This window comes from Bufo bufo, chromosome 5 (assembly GCF_905171765.1).
Source record: "Bufo bufo chromosome 5, aBufBuf1.1, whole genome shotgun sequence".
Taxonomy (NCBI): Eukaryota; Metazoa; Chordata; class Amphibia; order Anura; family Bufonidae; genus Bufo; species Bufo bufo.
In genome coordinates this window covers 235,001,445-235,022,234 of record NC_053393.1, presented here as the reverse complement: position 1 = coordinate 235,022,234, position 20,790 = coordinate 235,001,445, and the positions used below count along the sequence as shown (strand labels likewise).

The 20,790-nt window shown below is 41.7% G+C and overlaps 1 protein-coding gene across 1 annotated transcript in view; it reads right to left on the bottom strand.

Annotated features, from left to right (window-relative positions):
- Window positions 1-460: 460 nt before the first annotated feature.
- Window positions 461-20,790, bottom strand: part of POU6F2 (POU class 6 homeobox 2) — a 956,699-nt gene continuing 936,369 nt past the window's right edge. The window contains exons 9-10 of the mRNA XM_040433402.1: window positions 15,934-16,102; window positions 461-965 (exon numbers count right to left, since the gene is read on the bottom strand). Of these exons, the coding sequence (XP_040289336.1) occupies window positions 461-965; window positions 15,934-16,102 (674 nt within the window). The remainder of the gene's footprint in view (window positions 966-15,933; window positions 16,103-20,790) is intronic.

The following is a 20,790-nucleotide window of genomic DNA, read 5'->3' as shown; positions in this document are numbered from 1 at the left end:
GGTTTTTCCCACAGTAAACAGTGAAATGTGTAACACAATAGTAAGCTTATTATAGAGAAGTTCAACAATCTAGATTTGCAACACCATTTTTCTGGCTTTGGTTATCAGTGAAGATTTCGTGAATGAGCACTTTAGAACCTGAAAGTCTACAACTGATCCTCCAGGTGGCAGGCTTGTTTTCTTTTTACATAGAGAAAACCTTATCTTTTTTCAAACACTGTTCGCATTGTCATACTATACACACAATGTATTCAGTTATTTGGTATTTTAGTGATGTCCATAGAAATAAAAATTGTCTTTTTTTGGAACTACTATCACACACACTAAGTGTTGTGCAATGTTTTTGGAAAACTCATGAATACAGTACATTAATAAAGTGTTCTGTCCTCCTGTGTTTTGTTCAGTCTTTTACTTACAAGAATGATGAACAGGCATTTCACAGAGTTTAATCTCAAAAGTTTTAGGAATTTTCTTCCATTGAGTCTGTTAAAGACTCCATAGGGACTCCTGTGCCCGGCTCATGTTGTTTTAAGCGTTTTATTGTATTCTTGAGAGCTTGTCTCTTGTTGCAGAACCATACCCGGACAACTTCCCGGTCATAGTTCAGCTTCTCTGCAATTTCTGTCATTTCCTGTCCAGAAGGGTGTGTGTTCTTCTCAAAATGGGCGTTCAAGATCTCTAGAGCCTGTGGTGTGAATGAGGTGCGTCTCTTGCGTTTTTTTGAAGGCTCGCTGCCGATAAATTCTGTCAGGTTCTGCATTCCTGCTCGGTGGCGGGCCTCAGCCTCAGCCATCCATCTCTCAAGGACTGGCTTTATCTTCTGGGCACTTTTAGGGGTGATGTCCAGCTTTTCAAACCTGGCAGGATACAAAAGGCCAGGGTTCAGTTTGGCTGTCAGACTGCTAGCTATAGTGTTCTCTTGGGCTTCCTGTGGTAGGAAAAAGTGGCTTCTCAGGATGGTGTGTCTGGGGGGAAAATTGAAAAAGAAGAGTCTTACACTGATGCTCTGCCAGGGTGGGATTTCCTGCCTACCTAACTTATGGACTGGCAGAGGTACTTAACAAGGACATTATGTTCTATGATAAAACAATGCTAACTACAGACATGCAACATTTTAAACAACCAGTATAGAAAGGAAAAGGTACTTACAGTAAATTAAATACAGTAATAAAGTGTACAGGAGCAACATGTAGTGTTGTTTTAGGTTTTTGCATAGATAACATCAGTCTTGTTTTTGTTACACTTATTTAAGGGGTTTTCGGTGACTTTCGTATAAAAGGCCCATCCTTAGGATAAGCCAACAAACACCTGCACTAACCAGCAAACGGAAGGTGCTTTTTATTGTTTACCAGGCACCATTCCATACATTTTCTAGTGCCTGTGCTTGGTACTACAGCATAGTCCCACTTGAATGGGACTGTTCTCCCAAGGTCTGCAGTACAAAACCCAAGTGCCACTGTCTCTTCATTCAGGTGAACATGTTGGGTGCAAGTTGTACTTTCTAATGACATAATTTAATATTCCATACAATGTATTGGCTAGGAAAAATACAAAAGGGGTGGAATTAGAAAACAAAGCCCTCAGTGAATGCCTTAATGCCTTATTCCCCCACAACTAAAAAAATGTAGAATTTCATTATTTTTTTTACCCCACAAACATTTATATATTTATTTCCATAAAGTATATGGTAAATTAAATGTTGACATTCAATAATACAAACCCTCATGTGGCTATGTGATATTATAATAAAAATTAAAGTTGGCTCTTGGAAGGTGGGAAGAAAAAAAAAATGAAAAAATAAATAATGTTGATGAACTAATTTCGGTAACATTTTAGTTGCGTTTTTATAACATCAGTAAGCTACTACATGGCATATGCATATATAGTGGACAACTATACAGCTACCCTGGTCCTTTGTGGCTTGAGGGCCACTTTCAAATTCTAATGGTGGTGTTGAGCCACACTGAGTATTAAACAGGAAAACACCTATTTATGATACAACCTTGGACTACAACAACCCTGACTTCTCCAGTGTACAACTGTATCTACAGGTGGAGAACTACACACAGGGCACTTGCTGGGGAGAAAAGCTGTAAGCAATTATAGAACTGATTTCACGTTTTTTGGTTAGATAAAATTTTGTTACTTTTAGATATACATTTAAAATCTTTACTGTGTTTGAGAGAACCCTCAAATTATTACTCTTTAGAACCTAACATTTCTACTGTCTGCTATTTCTGATGGTAAAAGCACCATTACTTTTAGTCAAGTTTACACTTTCAGGGCCTGTACTTACAGGGAGAAACTACATGGTTTTTTTTCTAAGAGAGTGCAAAGTTCTCGATTCTTCAAAGGGGAACAATGGCACCTCATTGATACTACTGCAGTATATATATATATATATATATATATATATATACATATATATATGTCAGGAGACAAAAGTGTAGCTCCAACTTTTAATTTTTACCCAATACACTGTACATAAACAAAAACACTAGGACATCAATGGGGTTGTGCAAAGTTAGAAACCTATCCTCTATCCACAAGATAGGCAATACATTTCTCTAAGTGAGGGCCTGACCAGTGGAACATCACCAATCATGAGAACATGGGTCCCATGCCCCCTTAAGAATGGTTGGCCAGCCAAGCATGTGCCCTGCCAGTCCATTCATTCTTATTGAACTGACAGAAATAGCCAAGATCCTTTCTTGTGATCGGTGGAGGTCCTAGCACCAATCAGAAACATATCCCCTAGTTTGGCACCACCAATTTAACACTTTTTATGTATTAATGGGGATGTTAAACTCTGGCTCCCTCAGCTGGAGTCTGGATTTTAAGTCTTTTTTTAAATCTTTTGAATACAGTGATTTTTCACCTATCCATGTTGGATATTTTCTTTAATCTACAATGGTTATAGTCTTTCACACTGGAGTGTGTGTAGGTGTATCTGCTGAACATTAGCAAACCTAATAGGGATTGCAAGAATTTGTGACATATCGTAAGTTTTCCATACTGTACAATATGTTGTTCTGCAGTGTACAAGTTACAATGTTTTTAGAAATACAATGTATAGAACACACAGTACAGTACTGTACAGGAAGAATATATTTATATAAATACATTTCTAGTGAATGCATTTGAGTGTAGTTTTCATGCCCAATATAAATAATATTAAAAGTAAATTAACACATTCTTATGTTTTATTCAAAGCTTTACTCCATGGAATGGAGAAAATCCTAAATTGTTACTCAAAAGAAAGGGAGGTAGTATTTAGATCATTGGTGTTTCTGATCTGTGTTGATTCTTCACTACATGAGATTTGGTATAACAATATACAAGTCATGAAACAAATTTCCCAGCAGTGGTATCCTTGTATAGACTGAATAAAGGTTATTTTCTACAGGGAGGTATCTTATAAGAAAAAACAGTAGGGGATGCCATAGAAGTGAGAGGATCCTATGGAGCTTTTTGTATTTAACAACAATCAATGGGTTTTATGGAAAATCATTGAGGAAAATGTGAGCTGCAAGCTCACTACCCCATACTGATGTTATTTATAACCTTAGTCTTAAACTGCGGGAAAAGTACACTTCTGTTCTACAGGGAATACATTAAAAATATAAAGAGCGGATAAAGAGACAGAGCATTTCATGGATCACCAAGAACAAAATCCACTTAAATGAGCTCAGATTTGGTTGGCTTTTTTGTGATAGACTCCAAGGTCTCAGAGAACAATAGATAACTGTAGGCTAAGTATTTGCTGTTGCATTCATAAAGTTCATATCAATGCTGTATTTCTCTATGCATTCGTGTGTTTTATGTGTTTTTGTGTATATACATACGTGAAAGTACAATAATAAAAATATTTAAAGTAACCTTTTTATTCAAATGATTTTTGGGAGTCGCAGCTCTTGGACCCCCCAATTGAAACCATATTTTGATAGGCAGCCTAGTTGTTGAAGGCAACTGCATAAATGGTGTTTGCAGAATAAATTATTATTGATGGGATTTTCCAGTCTTATTTTAATAAGGCCTCATGCACACGATGTTTTTTTTTTGCGGTCCGCAAAAACGGATTCCGTAGGTCCGTGATCCGTGTCCGTTTTTTCTTCTGTGGGTCTTCCTTGATTTTTGGAGGATCCACGGACATGAAGGAAAAAGTCGTTTTGGTGTCCGCCTGGCCGTGCGGAGCCAAACGGATCCGTCCTGATTTACAATGCAAGTCAATGGGGACGGATCCGTTTGACGTTGACACAATATGGTGCAATTGCAAACGGATCCGTCCCCCATTGACTTTCAATGTAAAGTCAGGAGTCCTTATTATACCATCGGATCAGAGTTTTCTCCAATCCGATGGTATATTTTAACTTGAAGCGTCCCCATCACCATGGGAACGCCTCTGTTAGAATATACCATCGGATTTGAGTTAGATCGTGAAAACTCATATCCGACAGTATATTCTAACACAGAGGCGTTCCCATAGTGATGGGGACGCTTCAAGTTAGAATATACTAAGAACTGTGTACATGAACGGTGCCGGACCTAAGGGGTTAATTGTGCGTATCATAGCCCCCTGTAAGAGATCAGGTGCTGCCAGGCACCCCCCCTCCCTCCCCAGTTTTAAATTCATTGGTGGCCAGTGGGCCCCCCTCCCTCCCCTGTATTACTGTACATTCATTGGTGGCCAGTGGGCCCCCCTCCCTCCCCCTCCTGATTAAAATCCCCCCCTATCATTGGTGGCAGCGGAGAGTTCCGATCGGAGTCCCAGTTTAATCGCTGGGGCTCCAATCGGTAACCATGGCAACCAGGACGCTACTGCAGTCCTGGTTGCCATGGTTACTTAGCAATTTTAGAAGCATTATACTTACCTTCGCTGTCTGTGACCGGCCGGGCGCTCCTCCTACTGGTAAGTGAAAGGTCTGTGCGGCGCATTGCTTATAGCACAGACCTTTCACTTACCAGTAGGAGGAGCGCCCGGCCGGTCACAGACATCGCAGGTAAGTATAATGCTTCTAAAAATTGCTAAGTAACCATGGCAACCAGGACTGCAGTAGCGTCCTGGTTGCCATGGTTACCGATCGGAGCCCCAGCGATTAAACTGAGACTCCAATCGGAACTCTCCGCTGCCACCAATGATAGGAGGGGGATTTTAACCACCTCCGGACCGCCTAACGCAGGATCGCGTTCCGGAGGTGGCAGCCCTGCGCAGAGTCACGCATATATGCGTCATCTCGCGATGGCCGAGATTTCCTGTGAACGCGCGCACACAGGCGCGCGCGCTCACAGGAACGGAAGGCAAGAGAGTTGATCTCCAGCCTGCCAGCGGCGATCGTTCGCTGGCAGGCTGGAGATGTGTTTTTTTTAACCCCTAACAGGTATATTAGACGCTGTTTTGATAACAGCGTCTAATATACCTGCTACCTGGTCCTCTGGTGGTCCCATTTGTTTGGATCGACCACCAGAGGACACAGGTAGCTCAGTAAAGTCCCACCAAGCACCACTACACTACACTACACCCCCCCCCCCGTCACTTATTAACCCCTTATTAGCCCCTGATCACCCCTGATCACCCCATATAGACTCCCTGATCACCCCCCTGTCATTGATTACCCCCCTGTCATTGATCACCCCCCTGTAAAGCTCCATTCAGATGTCCGCATGATTTTTACGGATCCACTGATAGATGGATCGGATCCGCAAAACGCATCCGGACGTCTGAATGAAGCCTTACAGGGGCGTGATCAATGACTGTGGTTATCACCCCATATAGACTCCCTGATCACCCCCCTGTAAAGCTCCATTCAGATGTCCGCATGATTTTTACGGATGCACTATTAGTTGGATCCGATCCGCAAAACGCATCCGGACGTCTGAATGAAGCCTTACAGGGGCATGATCAATGACTGTGGTGATCACCCCATATAGACTCCCTGATCACCCCCCTGTAAAGATCCATTCAGATGTCCGCATGATTTTTACGGATGCACTGATAGATGGATCCGATCCGCAAAATGCATCCGGACATCTGAATGAAGCCTTACAGGGGCATGATCAATGACTGTGGTGATCACCCCATATAGACTCCCTGATCACCCCCCTGTAAAGCTCCATTCAGATGTCCGCATGATTTTTACGGATGCACTGATAGATGGATCCGATCCGCAAAACGCATCCGGACGTCTGAATGAAGCCTTACAGGGGCATGATCAATGACTGTGGTGATCACCCCCCCTGTCATTGATTACCCCCCTGTAAAGCTCCATTCAGATGTCCGCATGATTTTTACGGATGCACTGATAGATGGATCGGATCCGCAAAACGCATCCGGACGTCTGAATGAAGCCTTACAGGGGCATGATCAATGACTGTGGTGATCACCCCATATAGACTCCCTGATCACCCCCCTGTAAAGATCCATTCAGATGTCCGCATGATTTTTACGGATGCACTGATAGATGGATCCGATCCGCAAAACGCATCCGGACGTCTGAATGAAGCCTTACAGGGGCATGATCAATGACTGTGGTGATCACCCCATATAGACTCCCTGATCACCCCCCTGTAAAGATCCATTCAGATGTCCGCATGATTTTTACGGATGCACTGATAGATGGATCCGATCCGCAAAACGCATCCGGACGTCTGAATGAAGCCTTACAGGGGCGTGATCAATGACTGTGGTGATCACCCCATATAGACTCCCTGATCACCCCCCTGTCATTGATTACCCCCCCCTGTCATTGATTACCCCCCTGTAAAGCTCCATTCAGACGTCCGCATGATTTTTACGGATCCACTGATAGATGGATCGGATCCGCAAAACGCATCCGGACGTCTGAATGAAGCCTTACAGGGGCGTGATCAATGACTGTGCTGATCACCCCATATAGACTCCCTGATCACCCCCCTGTCATTGATTACCCCCCTGTCATTGATTACCCCCCTGTAAAGCTCCATTCAGACGTCCGCATGATTTTTACGGATCCACTGATAGATGGATCGGATCCGCAAAACGCATCCGGACGTCTGAATGAAGCCTTACAGGGGCGTTATCACTGACTGTGGTGATCACCCCATATAGACTCCCTGATCACCCCCCTGTCATTGATCACCCCCCCTGTCATTGATCACCCCCCTGTCATTGATCACCCTCTGTAAGGCTCCATTCAGACATTTTTTTGGCCCAAGTTAGCGGAATTATTATTTTTTTTTCTTACAAAGTCTCATATTCCACTAACTTGTGTCAAAAAATAAAATCTCACATGAACTCACCATACCCCTCACGGAAACCAAATGCGTAAAATTTTTTAGACATTTATATTCCAGACTTCTTCTCACGCTTTAGGGCCCCTAGAATGCCAGGGCAGTATAAATACCCCACATGTGACCCCATTTCGGAAAGAAGACACCCCCAGGTATTCCGTGAGGGGCATATTGAGTTCATGAAAGATTGAAATTTTTGTCCCAAGTTAGCGGAACGGGACACTTTGTGAGAAAAAAATTAAAAATATCAATTTCTGCTAACTTGTGCCAAAAAAAAAAAATTTCTATGAACTCGCCATGCCCCTCATTGAATACCTTGGGGTGTCTTCTTTCCAAAATGGGGTCACATGTGGGGTATTTATACTGCCCTGGCATTCTAGGGGCCCCAAAGCGTGAGAAGAAGTCTGGTATCCAAATATCTAAAAATGCCCTCCTAAAAGGAATTTGGGCACCTTTGCGCATCTAGGCTGCAAAAAAGTGTCACACATCTGGTATCGCCGTACTCAGGAGAAGTTGGGGAATGTGTTTTGGGGTGTCATTTTACATATACCCATGCTGGGTGAGATAAATATCTTGGTCAAATGCCAACTTTGTATAAAAAAATGGGAAAAGTTGTCTTTTGCCAAGATATTTCTCTCACCCAGCAAGGGTATATGTAAAATGACACCCCAAAACACATTCCCCAACTTCTCCTGAATACGGCGATACCACATGTGTGACACTTTTTTGCAGCCTAGGTGGGCAAAGGGGCCCATATTCCAAAGAGCACCTTTAGGATTTCACAGGTCATTTACCTACTTACCACACATTAGGGCCCCTGGAAAATGCCAGGGCAGTATAACTACCCCACAAGTGACCCCATTTTGGAAAGAAGACACCCCAAGGTATTCCGTGAGGGGCATGGCGAGTTCCTAGAATTTTTTATTTTTTGTCACAAGTTAGTGGAAAATGCTGATTTTTTTTTTTTTCATACAAAGTCTCATATTCCACTAACTTGTGACAAAAAATAAAAACTTCCATGAACTCACTATGCCCATCAGCGAATACCTTGGGGTCTCTTATTTCCAAAATGGGGTCACTTGTGGGGTAGTTATACTGCCCTGGCATTCTAGGGGCCCAAATGTGTGGTAAGGAGTTTGAAATCAAATTCTGTAAAAAATGACCTGTGAAATCCGAAAGGTGCTCTTTGGAATATGGGCCCCTTTGCCCACCTAGGCTGCAAAAAAGTGTCACACATCTGGTATCTCCGTACTCAGGAGAAGGTGGGGAATGTGTTTTGGGGTGTCATTTTACATATACCCATGCTGGGTGAGAGAAATATCTTGGCAAAAGACAACTTTTCCCATTTTTTTATACAAAGTTGGCATTTGACCAAGATATTTATCTCACCCAGCATGGGTATATGTAAAAAGACACCCCAAAACACATTCCCCACCTTCTCCTGAGTACGGAGATACCAGATGTGTGACACTTTTTTGCAGCCTAGGTGGGCAAAGGGGCCCACATTCCAAAGAGCACCTTTCGGATTTCACAGGTCATTTTTTACAGAATTTGATTTCAAACTCCTTACCACACATTTGGGCCCCTAGAATGCCAGGGCAGTATAACCACCCCACAAGTGACCCCATTTTGGAAAGAAGAGACCCCAAGGTATTCGCTGATGGGCATAGTGAGTTCATGGAAGTTTTTATTTTTTGTCACAAGTTAGTGGAATATGAGACTTTGTATGAAAAAAAAAAAAAAAAAAATCATCATTTTCCACTAACTTGTGACAAAAAATAAAAAATTCCAGGAACTTGCCATGCCCCTCACGGAATACCTTGGGGTGTCTTCTTTCCAAAATGGGGTCACTTGTGGGGTAGTTATACTGCCCTGGCATTCTAGGGGCCCAAATGTGTGGTAAGGAGTTTGAAATCAAATTCTGTAAAAAATGACCTGTGAAATCCGAAAGGTGCTCTTTGGAATATGGGCCCCTTTGCCCACCTAGGCTGCAAAAAAGTGTCACACATCTGGTATTGCCGTACTCAGGAGAAGGTGGGGAATGTGTTTTGGGGTGTCATTTTACATATACCCATGCTGGGTGAGAGAAATATCTTGGCAAAAGACAACTTTTCCCATTTTTTTATACAAAGTTGGCATTTGACCAAGATATTTATCTCACCCAGCATGGGTATATGTAAAAAGACACCCCAAAACACATTCCCCACCTTCTCCTGAGTACGGAGATACCAGATGTGTGACACTTTTTTGCAGCCTAGGTGGGCAAAGGGGCCCATATTCCAAAGAGCACCTTTCGGATTTCACAGGTCATTTTTTACAGAATTTGATTTCAAACTCCTTACCACACATTTGGGCCCCTAGAATGCCAGGGCAGTATAACCACCCCACAAGTGACCCCATTTTGGAAAGAAGAGACCCCAAGGTATTCGCTGATGGGCATAGTGAGTTCATAGAACTTTTTATTTTTTGTCACAAGTTAGTGGAATATGAGACTTTGTAAGAAAAAAAAAAAAAAGAAAAAAAATCATCATTTTCCGCTAACTTGTGACAAAAAATAAAAAGTTCTATGAACTCACTATGCCCATCAGCGAATACCTTAGGGTGTGTACTTTCCGAAATGGGGTCATTTGTGGGGTGTTTGTACTGTCTGGGCATTGTAGAACCTCAGGAAACATGACAGGTGCTCAGAAAGTCAGAGCTGCTTCGAAAAGCGGAAATTCACATTTTTGTACCATAGTTTGTAAACGCTATAACTTTTACCCAAACCATTTTTTTTTTTACCCAAACATTTTTTTTTTATCAAAGACATGTAGAACAATAAATTTAGAGCAAAATTTATATATGGATGTAGTTTTTTTTGCAAAATTTGACAACTAAAAGTGAAAAATGTCATTTTTTTGCAAAAAAAATCGTTAAATTTCGATTAATAACAAAAAAAGTAAAAATGTCAGCAGCAAAGAAATACCACCAAATGAAAGCTCTATTAGTGAGAAGAAAAGGAGGTAAAATTCATTTGGGTGGTAAGTTGCATGACCGAGCAATAAATGGTGAAAGTAGTGTAGGTCAGAAGTGTAAAAAGTGGCCTGGTCTTTCAGGGTGTTTAAGCACTGGGGGCTGAAGTGGTTAATTAGGAGGGGGAGGGAGGGGGGCCGCACTGGCCACCAATGAATTTAAAACTGGGGAGGGAGGAGGGTGTGCCCCCTCCTGCCTGGCAGCACCTGATCTCTTACAGGGGGCTATGATACGCCCAATTAACCCCTCAGGTGCAGCACCTGAGGGGTTAATTGTGCGGATCACAGCCCCCTGTAAGAGATCGGGTGCTGCCAGGCAGCAGGGGGCAGTCATGTACACAGTTTTTAGTATATTCTAACTTGAAGCGTCCCCATCACTATGGGAACGCCTCTGTGTTAGAATATACTGTCGGATCTGAGTTTTCACAAAGTGAAAACTCAGCTCTGAAAAAGCTTTTATGCAGACGGATCTGCGATCCGTCTGTGTGAAAGTTGCCTATGGCCACGGATCACGGACGCGGATGCCAATCTTGTGTGCATCCGTGTTTTTTCACGGACCCATTGACTTGAATGGGTCCATGAACCGTTGTCCGTCAAAAAAATAGGACAGGTCCTATTTTTTTGACGGACAGGAAACACGGATCACGGCCGCGGATGAACAACGGTGCATTTTTCGAGTTTTCAACGGACCCATTGAAAGTCACGGAAAACGGAACAACGGCCTTTTAAACCCATAGCAATCTAAATGTGAATGACTTAAAATAGTTCTGTATGATATATGATATATATGATATATGCATTAGGCCTCATGCACACGACAACGGTCGTGTGCATGAGGCCTAATGCATATATCATACAGTATAATGAAAAGCTATAGTATGAACTATTTTAAGTCATTCACATATAGATTGCTATGGGTTTAAAAGGCAGGACTACTTCCGTCTTGAAAAAGCGTGTGCATGAGGCCTAATGCATATATCATACAGTATAATGAAAAGCTATAGTATGAACTATTTTAAGTCATTCACATTTAGATTGCTATGGGTTTAAAAGGCAGGACTACTTCCTTCTTGAAAAAGCAACATTTTATTTCAGCCCCATTTAATTGAATACTAGACACTGCATATGGGCAAATGTCAGATTAGACATCAACATAATATACAGGGTGAGTCAAAAGTCTCAGGACACCCTTTTATTTCAGAAACAAGGGAAATTAAATATCTGAATACCCCAGCAAGTAATGGGTGAGGGGGCCTATCTTTTAGCCTATGTCTGGAACATGGCCACCAGCCTTAGAGCCGCCATATTGGATCTAATGTTTCCAATTTAAAGGGGTTATGCAGCATATCAAAGAAGACAAGAATTTTCTCAGAAATCAATCGGCGCAATCAGATTTGCAATATCTCTTGTGGTTCAAATATTATCAACACAAAATTCTAAGTTCTGTGTTCAGCACCAGGGATAACAAATTAAACATGTCAAATAGCTGTGCATCACAGGAAATGTTCCCGGTTGTTGTTGCAACTTTCTGTGTTGACAATGTTTGAACCACAAGAGATATTGCAAATCTGTATATTGTGTTAAATAGTGTTATCTATCCTGTCATTTATAGTTTATGCTTCTTGATAAAGTTGCCCACTGAGCCCTGAAACGCATTGTGAGACATATCAATAGATATTATCTTAAAGAGGACCTGTCACCTTTTCTGACATTTGTTTTATAGCTACTTGCATTCACCGTGTAATCACAATTCTCAAGTATCTATTATTATGACTTTGTACTGGGCCGGTGTTCTATCATACCTACAGGAAGTTTATGAATGAATTGCCAGCAGTTTTCAATAAAGGTCCTCCTGGGTGTTACTAGTTGCGGTGTGTTCCCAGAACAGTCTGACACTGTTATCTCAACAGGAATGTATCTCAACTGGTAACACCTAGTTGTACCTTTATTACAGATTGTTGGTGGTTAATTCATACACTTCTAGTATGGCAGAAAATAGATTCATATGAATAGATGCTCCAATATTATTGCATGAGGAATGTAAGTAGCTACAAAACAGACAAAAACAGACAAGTAAGGAGAGGTGACAGGTCTTCTTTAAGTTGACCCATTATGGTCTGATGCTGGGAAGTTAGTTCCCCTATGGTTTCCTAGTGCCATACTGAGGATTCATATGTTGTAGCTTCTACTAACTGCATACATCTTCTTCCCTGGCGAGGCTGGAACTAAACACAGAGGGTATCACACCAGCTGCACAAATCGTTATTATGCTGGACTGTACCTACAAAAGCATTGGCTAGTGTTGGCTAGAAGCTGAGCCTTTTTGATTTCCTTCTGGTTATAACATACTGGGGGACATCTAATGGTTTTATGCCACTATGGTGGCGTAAAAAAGTTGAGAATTATGGTTCACAGTAGATTTACTCCATAGTTTGTGACTTTTTAAGCTTCTCGACACTTTTCTAAAGTGATGATAAATGGGTGGGGCTTATCAAAAGGGGCGGAGCTTCAAGCAGCCTTCCGGATTTACTATAACTTACTTCAGAAACCGGCGTAAGTTATAGCTGAAGTTATAGATAAAGTTCGTAGACTCCAGTTTCTGGTGTACATACTTCCAGAGATGCAACTAATTTATTAAGAGGCATCTGCTCCATTTTACAGGGATTAAGGTTGGTGTATGGGAAAGCCAATCTTGATAAATGTCCCACAACTATGTTTATATGTACAGGAAACAAAACAATGTGGCAAATAAAAATGCAATTGTAGAATACATTTAAAAATTTGATTTGTAAAACAGGAAATTCAGTGAAGAAGCAACAAAACTGTGAACTAAGAAAAATGGAGAAAAGCTAGAAATTTTGATTCTCATTGCCAGAGTGTAAATTTAAACCTTAAATGTGATTCAGTTAAATAACTGGTAAAAAGGTTAAAACTTAAAGTGTTGACACTTTAAAAAGTCATAAGGCAGGAGTCATAGAAAGCGATGAGGAAAAAGCAAATGTATTAATCACTTTTTTGCACACTATATTCATAGAGGAAAATGAAATATCAAGGTAAATGTAGAGTGACAAAGTAAGCTCCCCACTAAATGTGGCCTGTCTGATAGGGATGAGCGAAGTCAGTTCGCATAAAACTTTGTTCTAATACTGTACGGAGCAGGAGCTCCGTACAGTATTAGAATGTATTGGCTCTGATGAGCCCAAGTTTTTACTTTGCGAAGTCTCGCAAGACTTTGCATAATAACTTCAGAAATTGATTTATACTGTAAAAAAAACATTTTCTGAACTCGGGTTCGGTTCCAAGGTACCACTTGGAACCAAACCCGAATTTGGGAAATGAATGTTTTTTTACAGTATAAATCAATCTATGAAGTTATTGCGTGAAGTCTTGCAAAACTTTGCGAAGCAATAACTTGGCTCATTCGAGCCAATACATTATAATACTGTACAGAGCTCCTCCTCCGTACAGTATTAGAACAAAGTTTTATGCAAATCGACGTTTCAACCAAAGTCGTTTCGCTCATCCCTACTGTCTGACACAGGAAGAATTGCAGTACTGTTTTGAAAAGATTAAAATAAATGAATCACAGGGTCCAGATGGCATACATGTGATAGACAGACCCTTACTTTAAATATTTAAAGGGGTTTAATGAGTTATATAAAAACAAAACAAAGGAATGGATACACTAACCCATTTCCTCTTCTACTTCCTGCACTGTGCTCCGGTCCTCATTGCTGCTCTTTGTTTTTCTGACTGTAGCGATGATATTCTGTGCACACAGGTAACTGCTGCAGCTAATCATTGTCCTCAGCAGAGGAGTCCTCTGCACAACCGAGGCCAGCGATTGGCTGCAGAGCTGACCTGTGCACTAAATATCACTGTTGCAGCCAGGAAGATGACGTCAGCAGGGGGAGGACCGTAGCAAAGCGCTCAACTAGGATGAAAACTAGGATGAAAACAGGTGAGTATCCATTCATTTGTTATTTCAGCCTATTTATATGTGCTGTCTGAGTTTTTAAATAACTTGGATAACCCCTTTAAGGACTCTATAATGGCTGGTGTATTGACTGATGTAAATACAGTGCCAGTATTAACAAAGGGGTCAAAAGGTTAACACAGCAACTACTGCATAGGTCAGTAAATTGTATTTCTTTTAATGGGTTGATGTTTGTTTAGGGATGCTATCCTGGAGTATCTCAATGAAAACAAACATATGATGCTGTATCAGCATGGCTTCATGAGGGATCAGTTTATGAAAGGTGGTAAGTTCTAGGCTGCACTGACGAGTATTTGTTAGATTTGCTATATTTTGATAAAAAGCATTTTATACTGTGCCACATAAAAGTGTAGTAAATAAAATGAGAAGGTTCAGACTGGGAGAAAACATCTGTATGTGTGTAAGTAACTAGCTCCATGATAGAAAACAGAGGGTGGTAATTAACAGTACACACTCAGATTGGGTCACTGTCACTAGTGGTGTACCACAGGGGTCAGTATTGGGCCCAATTCTCTTCAACATATTTATTAATGATCTAGTAGAGGAGCTGTGCAGTAAAATATACATTTTTGCTGACATTACTAAACATTAAAACTAATTAACACAAAAGAGGACAGTATACTGCTACAGGTGGATCTGGATAAGTTGGAAACTTGGGGAGAAAAGTGGCAAATATGGTTTATATAAGGGTATGCACATGGTAAAGTTGTATACAGTACATGCCTAATGGGAAAACACTGGGTAAAACTGATGTACAGATAGAGAGATTTCTCTCATAATCTACAGTATTTATTCCCAGGACTGTGACGAGGGGACATCCTCTGCGTCTGGAGGAAAGAAGGTTTGTACACAAACATAGAAGAGGATTATTTACGGTAAGAGCAGTGAGACTATGGAACTCTCTGTCTGAGGAGGTGGTGATGGTTAGTACAATAAAGGAATTCAAGAGGGGCCTGGATGTATTTCTGGAGTGTAATATACAGGTTATAGCTACTAGAGATGGGTTGTTGATCCAGGGAGTTATTCTGATTGCCTGATTTGGATTCAGGAAAAGGCTGAACTGGATTGACATATGTCTTGTTTCAGCCTTCCAAACTATACTATGTTGTTACTACGCTATGTAACCCTAGGTAGTGCCTTTCTGTTGTTCTCCCCTCTTATATTTCTGATATTCTACCAACACACATGCATCAGAGTCACACCATTTACTGAAGAAAAAAGTATGTTTAATCTCATAAAACCCTTTAAATAACACAGTATTTTATTTTATCATCTGCTGACAGACCGCCAACATCTACATCCCAGTGTACACCAAAGAGGCCAGTGTCCAAATATTGAAAACTATCAGATCTGTGGTCCAATCAGCTGTCTCTGGCCAGCTTCAGACTTAATGGATATCTTTATTAGATACCTTTGAATATTTTTTTTGGAAGGACCGGTAGTTATCTTACATCTCCTAAAAATATAATATGTAATTGCATCACTTTATGTTTTTTTTTTGGGCTTTATGTTTAAATAAAAATGTGTTGCGTGTGTAAGCAATTACTATATAAACTATCCAAATAAAAAGTAACAATGTGTACTCTGTGTATTCACATGGTAAACATGCAGCCCTAGCTGATACTCTAGAAATACTGCACATGCACAATTTCTCCTTACCTGCAGATGGCTGACTGGCTGTAGGCTGGACCCTCCGTTGCACTTAATGCTTGGCCAACCTGTGTTTGAGTCAAACCAAGTGAAAGGCGTCTAATCTTAAAAGCTTTAGCAAACTCTCTGATTTCTTCCAGATTTACCCCATCTACCTCTCCACCGGCAGTTTGTGGGTCTGTTAAAGAAAGGATAAAAGGTATATATGATTAGTGTGACACATAAATATTGCGCTATGTCTAGTTAAAGGGGTTGTCTAGGCTGAGGATAAGCCGTCAACATCAGATCAGTGGGGGTCTGACTCTTGGCACCCCCATGATCAACAGTTTCAGGAGCCATGCGTGTGCTACGCTCTCTTCTATGTTTACCTTTACACCATCTAGATCACTGTGGCGTTGTAGGGTAATTGCTTATTCCTTTCCCATTAACTTGATTACTACTAACAGTTGTAATCACACTGCACAGCCAGTACAATAAAGAGGGTGAGCATGTAAATATTGAAGAGGACGCAGTGCTCACACAAGTGCCATGGTGCCTTTAAACAGCCGATTGTCGGGAGTGCCGGGATTCGGACCCCTGTTGATCTGATATTGATGACCTATTTTAGGATAGTTCATCAATATCTGTAGCCCAGACAATCTCTTTATACTTATATTACAGCTTACTTTTATAGTTACAAATTAAATTTAGTAACCTAATATCATACTTAGTATTTAATATTATATTTAGACTCCTATATGTATATTCAAATAGTGTCAATTGGTGCTTTAGAGTAGTGCACCATTATTGTGGTTATACAAGGACATGCAGTAATTACTTAAGTAATAAATGAATGTATTTACAAGTGATTTTTGCCATGGTAATACATACTTATCAACATTTCTGTTTGTAAATCTGAAGCATTTAAAGTCCCTGAGAATGTCCCAAACACCTAAGTTATGCCCACTTATGGCTGGGGTTTACCTAAATCCCACCTATTTTTAGACTTGGACAAGCCAATTTTACCAGGATTATCTCTGAAAATCTGGATAATCCCAACTCATGTCTAATTTATTTAAAAACAAAAATCAATGTTACATGGTTCCTTACTGTATTTCAGCAGCATTGCCCTTCACCTACCCAGTACATCTCTGATTAGCGATGAGAAGATGCAGAGAGGAACGGGGCTTCAGTGATCAACACTGGAATATGTACTTCATTGCAGCCCTGCTCCTATCTTGACCATTAAATTTCTGTTAGTGCTGGGAACACATAAGTAGGAGTGGGGCTGCAGTGGTCAGCACTGACAGGAAGTATAAAGGAATACACTTATTGTCAGCACTAATCATATCCTGGCCATAGAAGACAGCAGTAGAGAGGCAAGGGCTGTGGCAGGGAGAGGAGAGGCAGGATGAGAAGCCTGGCTCTGTATCTTAAAGTTATCTATATTCAGTGGACACTGAAGATGGAATTTCCTTAACAATGCTCAGTTGCAAGGTAGCTTAGGGAACACTTTAGAGTCAAATTTCTAATAAAATGTAACTTAATTCCCGGGTAAAGTAGAATAGAAAAAACTATTTAAATAGTGTTGAGCGAACTTCTGTTTTAAGTTCGGCGTCTAAAGTTCGGCTTCCGGTTACGGAGAATCCCGATATGGATTCAGAATTCCGTTGTGGTCCGTGGTAGCGGAATCAATAATGGGCGATTATTGATTCCGCTACCACGGACCACAACGGAATTCGGAATCCATATCGGGATTCTCCGCTAACCGGAAGCCGAACTTTAGACGCCGAACTTAAAATAGAAGTTCGCTCGACACTATATTTAAATCATTACTCCTACACATTAAAAATATGTGAGATGACAGTTACAGTTTAAAGAACAGTCACTTCCAAAATTAAAAAAGCTTAAAAGCTAGAAATTTTAACATTCCCTTTAGTTATGTGGTGTAAAAGAAGACTGAAATCTATGGCAGCTCGGAGCTGCCGTACATTTCAGTTTAGGCACATCTCAGCGAGGATCTCAGCGAGGAATGACAGGTATCCAGCTTTTCTTTGTAGCGAAACACAGATTCACCGATCCCTTTCTTGAAGCGCTTATTCTCCTCCGGTGCTGTACTTTTATCTCATGGGATTAATTACCATACGCGTTTCGGAGTGGGCTACGACTCCTTCTTCAGTGGTTGCCACAGCACCGGAGGAGAATAAGCGCTTCAAGAAAGGGATCGGTGAATCTGTGTTTCGCTACAAAGAAAAGCTGGATACCTGTCATTCCTCGCTGAGATCCTTCACCCTGGTGAAAACCAACCCTGCGTACCACAAACAAACAGCGCAGAAGGTATTTGTTTCCAGGTGATCTCCAAGACAGTACAGCTACATATAATCACCGAGGATCCCGAAAGTTTTTCACCATCGCTATAACAAGTTAAAACCGCATCATACCGCAGCCTATAAAGACCTTCACTACACGTGGGACGCCACAAGTGACATAACAAAACCGGTATCACCTAAAACAGTGAGTAAAAACTATTCCGGTTTATTTCTGCAACTAGGCAGCGACTTAATTAGCGGCATTACTGCGATTAGGAGAAGTGGCAACTAAACCACAAAAAGATATGTGACTATCTTCAGATCATCGGATCGAGTCTTTCATGTACATTATCCCCTCCTGGGACACTATTTGGGTCAATTAACCCTTAGGAGAGACTGCTATATTTAAAATTTTGTTTATAACCTAGCAGACTACACTATTGATGACTGTGTTTTAGGTATTTTATAGTAATAATTTTAGTCTATGTGTTTCAGTATGTTTTAAATATTATATGTCACAATGATTAAGAATAAATAAATATCTTTATACCAATTCTCCGTGTGGTATCAAGTGGTGGTGTGCCCTACTATTTTACATTTTTTCCCTAATCATTTTAGAGGATTAGGTGAATCCTCTCTGCAGGAGCACCCATATCATTCTTGAGTAGCAGGTGAGCCCTCTCTAAACATTTGAATTTTATTTATTTTTTACCCAAAGGTTTAAGTACACTTTAAAAGGAACCTGTTATTAACTTTATGCTGACCTCACTGTGGGCAGCATAAAATAGTGACAGAAATGCTGATTTCAGCGGTGTGCCACTCATGAGCTAAAGTAAGTGGTTGGTGAGAACCAGCATCATAATCATTGCAGCCTAGGCCTTGAAAAGAGTCAGATCTACCTGAGAAGAGTCATGGTTATTCATGATCTCCTGCTCTCCCGCCCATCTGCTGATGACTGGCAGTTCTCTCCTAGAGAAAGGGAGAAAACTAGGTAGAAGACTGTCAGTCATCAGCAGGTGGGCAGGGAGAGCAGGAATTCATGAATAACCAGGACTCTTCTCAGGTGGCCTCTTTTCCAGGCCCAATCTGCAATGATTGTGATGTTGGTTCTCGGCAACCACTTACTATTCTCTTATATATATAAAAATGAGTTTCTGTCTGTCTGTCTAGACGTCTGTCTGTCTGGACGTTCTTTATGCGCGACCAAACGACTGGACCGATCTTCACCAAATTTGGCACACAGGTACATGAGGTGTCCGGGAAGGTCTCAGCTCCCTAGGACTCACCGCATTAGCCAATAGAAGCCAGCAAGCCTTTCACTTAAATGCAAACTGCCATTTACACGGTCACATGTCCCTTATTAGCCAATAAAAGCTCACAGGTCCTACTCCAGGTTGCCATAACAACTGATAACAGGTTTGAGCAGTTCGCAGGTCCTTAAATATTCAGTCATATGACATATGACGGCACAACTACACTGCTACATGCATGGGGGCAAGGGGCCACTATTAAATGGACGGCCGCTGTGGAGTTCACTGTTAAAGGGGCGGGCACTGTGGAAGTCACTGTAAAGGGGTTGTCAATGTTAAAGGGGCGGGCACTGTGGAGGTCACTGTTAAAGGGGTGGTCACTGTTAAAGGGGCTGAAATTGTGGAGATCACTGTGAAGGTCACTGTTAAAGGGGTGGGCACTGTGGAGGTCTCTGTTAAAGGGCGGGCACTGTGAATATCACTGTTAAAGGGGCGGCAATTATGAAGGTCACTGTTAAAGGGGCAGCCACTGGGGAGGTCACAGTTAAAGGGGTGGGCACTGTGGAAGTCACTGTTAAAGGGGCGGGTACTGTGGAAGTCACTGTTAAAGGGGCGGGTACTGTGGAAGTCACTGTTAAAGGGGCAAGCACTGTGGAGGTCACTGTTAAGGGGGTGGGCACTGTGGAGGTCACTGTTAAAAGGGGAGGTACTGTGGAAGTTACTGTTAAAGGGGCAGCCACTATGAAGGTCACTGTTAAAGGGGTGGTCAATGTTAAAGGGGTGGGCACTGTGGAGGTCACTGTTAAAGGGGCAGGCACTGTGGAAGTCACTGTTAAAGGGGCGGGCACTGTGAAGATCACTGTTAAAGGGGTGGCCACTATGAAGGTCACTGTTAAAGGGGTGGTCAATGTTAGAGGGGTGGGCAATATGGAGGTCACTGTTAAAGGGGTGGTCAATGTTAAAAGGGTGGGCACTGTTGAGGTCATTGTTAAAGGGGCAGGTACTGTGAAGACCAATGTTAAAGGGGCGGTCACTATTAAAGGGACGGGCAATGTGGAGTTCGCTGTTAAAGGGGTGGGCACTGTGGAGGTCACTGTTAAAGGGGCGGTCACTGTTGAAGGGGCGGGCATTGTGGAGGTCACTGTTAAAGGGGCGGTCACTGTGTAGGTCACTGTTAAAGGGCGATAACTGTTAAAGGGGTGGGCACTGTGGAGGTCACTGTTAAAGGGGCGGGCACTGTGGAGGTCAATTCTAAAGGGGCGGGCACTGTGGAAGTCACTGTTAAAGGAACCAGTAATGTGGAGGTCATTTTTAAAGGGGCGGCCACT